Source organism: Papilio polytes, unplaced genomic scaffold (genome assembly GCF_000836215.1).
Source record: "Papilio polytes unplaced genomic scaffold, Ppol_1.0 DF821911.1, whole genome shotgun sequence".
NCBI lineage: Eukaryota > Metazoa > Arthropoda > Insecta > Lepidoptera > Papilionidae > Papilio > Papilio polytes.
The window spans coordinates 100,094-104,091 of NW_013527293.1; the positions used below are offsets into that span (position 1 = coordinate 100,094).

The 3,998-nt window shown below is 37.6% G+C and overlaps 1 protein-coding gene across 1 annotated transcript in view; it reads left to right on the forward strand.

The window, feature by feature from the left end:
• The window catches only part of LOC106107717 (rho GTPase-activating protein 26), an 18,531-nt gene that overhangs the window by 6,241 nt on the left and 8,292 nt on the right, over nucleotides 1–3,998 (forward strand). The window contains exons 3-4 of the mRNA XM_013288702.1: nucleotides 3,377–3,448; nucleotides 3,957–3,996. Coding sequence (XP_013144156.1) covers nucleotides 3,377–3,448; nucleotides 3,957–3,996 — 112 coding nt within the window. The remainder of the gene's footprint in view (nucleotides 1–3,376; nucleotides 3,449–3,956; nucleotides 3,997–3,998) is intronic.

Below are 3,998 nucleotides of genomic sequence, written 5' to 3' on the forward strand. Positions count from 1 at the left end.
GTAAGGTTATAGGAATCAAAGCGAGAATAAACAGTTGTGCTCTAATCGTGAGCACTCCGGTCTGTCAATTTGACGTGATTTTAAAATACAGCCGATTAGAATGTATTTGCACGCGTACGCACGATAAACTTAGATATGAGATTATTAACGTAAAATGTAAAATATTTAAGTCTTTGAAGTTTGCGTGATTTTCCACGAACAGATTAGCACGAAGCCTTAATTGCAGTTGGCTCAGAGCCAGGTTTTATAAGGGAGGCGTTTACGTTTGTCCCGGGTTAAACGCTGGAGTGTGCTTAGCCTAGTGAAGAGTAACTTATGTCGCCACTTCCCTAGGGCTTGGCTCGTTACCACGTTTATGATATTATCGTATTAAGAGCAGAGCGTTATCTTGTGCAACACAAGTCCGCTACTATAAGGCCTTATCGCTAACGGAATGTGGGTCAACTACTTACCTGTTCCGCGGAGATAAGTTCACAGTGTACGTGATACGGTAATACATTGACTTCGACAATACATAATTGAGCATTGCTATATTGTAGATTGCACAATAAAATTGTTACAATTGGATTTGATCTCGTTTGTACCTAACGCATCTGTTATTTCATAATAACAAAGGAATACTAGGTTGTGATTTATTGAAAAATATTTTCTTTTGTAAAGGAATAGTTAAAAATCGATAGTAATTAGTAGGTCAACAAAAGCAAGAGTGTGGTGAAATCGAAGGCGGATTTCCGGCCTGACCTTGGCAGCGCGCCGGACAGCACGGGCACCGCTGACCCGTTCACCTCCGCTCACACAAATTGAAAGGACAAATTTCATACAAATCGTTCATTTAATGCACTTTCAATGTTAATATGTTAAAATAATTATTGGTTAGTTTAATTGTGATTCGTAATCTTCATATTAGTTAGAGCATTTTAATAATTACCATAATTACTGATATGCATTTTGAACTTGAAACATTGGGATTTACTGATTGTGGTACAAAAATGATTTCTCCAATAGAAAGAGAAAACAGTTGTTAGCCGCTAATGCAGCTGTTGGCGTCAGAATAATATTTAATGCGAGGAAAGTTGTCCGTTTATGCGGCAGCGACCGGTTCATATCATAGAAAGTGAGGAAAAACTCTGACTGAGCCACGTGTCTGTTGCCCACACACCTGCAGCACCATTGATCATACAGTACTAACTGTAATTTATCAACTTAGATATATTTTGGTTTGCACATTATCAGAAGTGCGTAAAATATTAGTATGATATTTTTATGTAGATCAAGCCGAGACGAACTCTGTTATCAGACTGTGTGTGACAGGCTCTACCTATTTTTATACATAGTTCAGTCAACTAACATATTAAAAACTACAAACTTTGTTTTCTTTCCCGCGGACTGCAGCCCCAATATATGGGAGTTGCACCCGCTCGGCTTAGCCGAGACAGCCGCAAGCCGGGGTCAACGTCCGAGCCCGCGGTATCGATTGCACACGGGCGTTGTCGCCGCACATCCTTGTCGTTTGTAAATTTGTAAATATAAACATTCATCTTTAATCATGTTTGTTACATATTTTATTCTAAACTGTTAGCATATGGACACTTTCTTTACTTTCCACTTAATTTAAATTAGGAAAATATCGCTTCTCGACTTCGAAGCAAATGTATTTGCTTAAAGAGAAACATATTATACCTTTATATTATAATAATTTATTGTTACTGAATTGGAAGATAACTGTTCATAGTAAACTATCGTAATTTATTACAAGGGCAATCACGTGACAACGCGTAGTGCAACCAGAATGTCGACGCTGTGTGTCGCATTTGTCGCAACACCTCGCACAGATGACGTTTATATGATGATAATGGTCGATTGTATTCATATGTGTCCCTGTACATACATTTAAAGGTCTCGCACATATAATAATTAACGCAAGTGCGGTGTTAAAAATCTGGTATGTAATATTTACTTTTTGGTTCTTGGAAAAATAGATTGTCATTTCAATCAGTAGTCTCGAGCACTATAACACTAAGTCCCCGAAAACTATAAATGTGTCTAACAAAGCAACTAGAAAATATTTTCTTCGAAAATACGTGAAAGGGAGAATTATTCTAATGAAATAAATATAAGATGTCATATCGTAATCCTTTGAGGAAGGTTAAATAAATCGCATGTTGATAATGTCGATAACAATGAAAATTGCGCTTTACATACGCGTACAGCAAACCTTGATTCGATTCGCACGCGATAATTTCATGAATAAACAATAAAAACCCGCGCAACGAATTGACAATAAGTAGAACGAATGAAGAGCTGCGAGCCGAGTTCCATATTGAAGCTGGCGAACGGGTTTAAATGACGATGACGTCATTGTCTACCAATTATGCCCGTTCGTGCTGTCCATAATTACCTGACACAGTTCACAAAGACGTTACATCAGCACTTTAGTGAAATATTAGTATTTACAAAGCAAAAAGCTTTCCGTAAATACTCATGTTTTCTAATTTAATGCTTAAAGAATCGAATTAAAGTTTTTTTTAAATTTTTATTTACATAAACCTACTATTTAAACGAAAACTATCCTTGTTACAATTAAGTACGTTGCGTTCACAGGATTCTTTCAAATTGTATAAATATTATCTTTATAATACCGTAAATATTATTATACGGCAGTGGATGGTATGAAAATCCTGCTCGAAGGATCATATCGCCTCGACGGTTGAGTGATGTTTACGTCGTTAATAGCATTACTCATCAGTAATCCCGTTTTAGGGAGGCTGTGCCGTCGCATTAATGACCCCCGACCACTTGAGACGACTCGACTAGACGAGGGGGGCTGCGAACACCGCGCCTCTATCTACAGATAGTACTTAATTTGTATGGACATATGAATATTCATACGTCGATGTTTTCAAATGCTATCAGCTGCCATTTGCAGTGTAATGTTAAATAGAGCCCTACACAGTGGTGTTAGCAGTCAATTTTGTTTAACAACTACTTACGTGGTCCCATTACCTTTTGTATTTATCATGCACGTTGTGTACTTAAGTATTTGTTTGTGTAAGATTACGTGCGCAATGTAGTCGTGAGCTATGTGCCGCTATGTGCCGGCCGGTGTACGTCGTACGTACTTTTACTTTCGTAGCCCTGGTTCTATGTCTGTACTTCACTATTGTCATATTATATGCAAATTGTTGTACATGAATATGAATAAATTTTACGCCTTGTTTACTTTTGTATAACATCGTTTATGGTCATGTCAGGCATATTAAAGTGATGTCATTGCTTTTATTATCTGTTCTTGATCCGAATTTAAAACGTTAAAACTGATGCAATAATTTCAAGGGTTGTTTATTTGATGTTAATATATGTTTTGTGCGTGTTGCAGCTGGGCCGCGCGCACGAGCAGATTATCCAGCCTCTCGAGCGCTTCCGCAAAGACCACATTGGTGCCGTCAAGGTGAATATCATTCGTTTACGATTATTTAAACTATATGCATGCCGATTAAAAGGTATATAGAGTATAAAAGGAAGTTCGTAAACATTCTTAATGAAGCAATGATTACCGTTTATGAATTCACAGTTTAAGACAAAGATTTCTCTTAAATCTGTGGCATGGTGGCAAGGACATGCCGGCGTGGCAGATGTGGCATCAGCTGCAATTGTCTTGATTGCTTTGAATTAGTGTCACGCTGCACGCGGCGTGTCCCGCAGCAATCGGTTCAGTTAACGCAGATTGATTACTCATTAGTTTATTGACGCCTTTCATTGAGCCAGTTTGCATTAATCACATTCCATCGTCCGTTCTTGCGTAAAAAATGTCTACTTGTGTTTGAGTACTTATGTAGTATGTATTAAAAAAGAATGGTAACTATTTGTTATATTTGAACCTTTCAGATTTTTTTTTGATGTGATTGTGATTAAAATAACGTAAATTAGAGTAAACCTTTGTCGATGACACGTTGCAGGAGGGAAAGAAGAAGTTCGACAAGAAGACAGCAAAGTTCTGC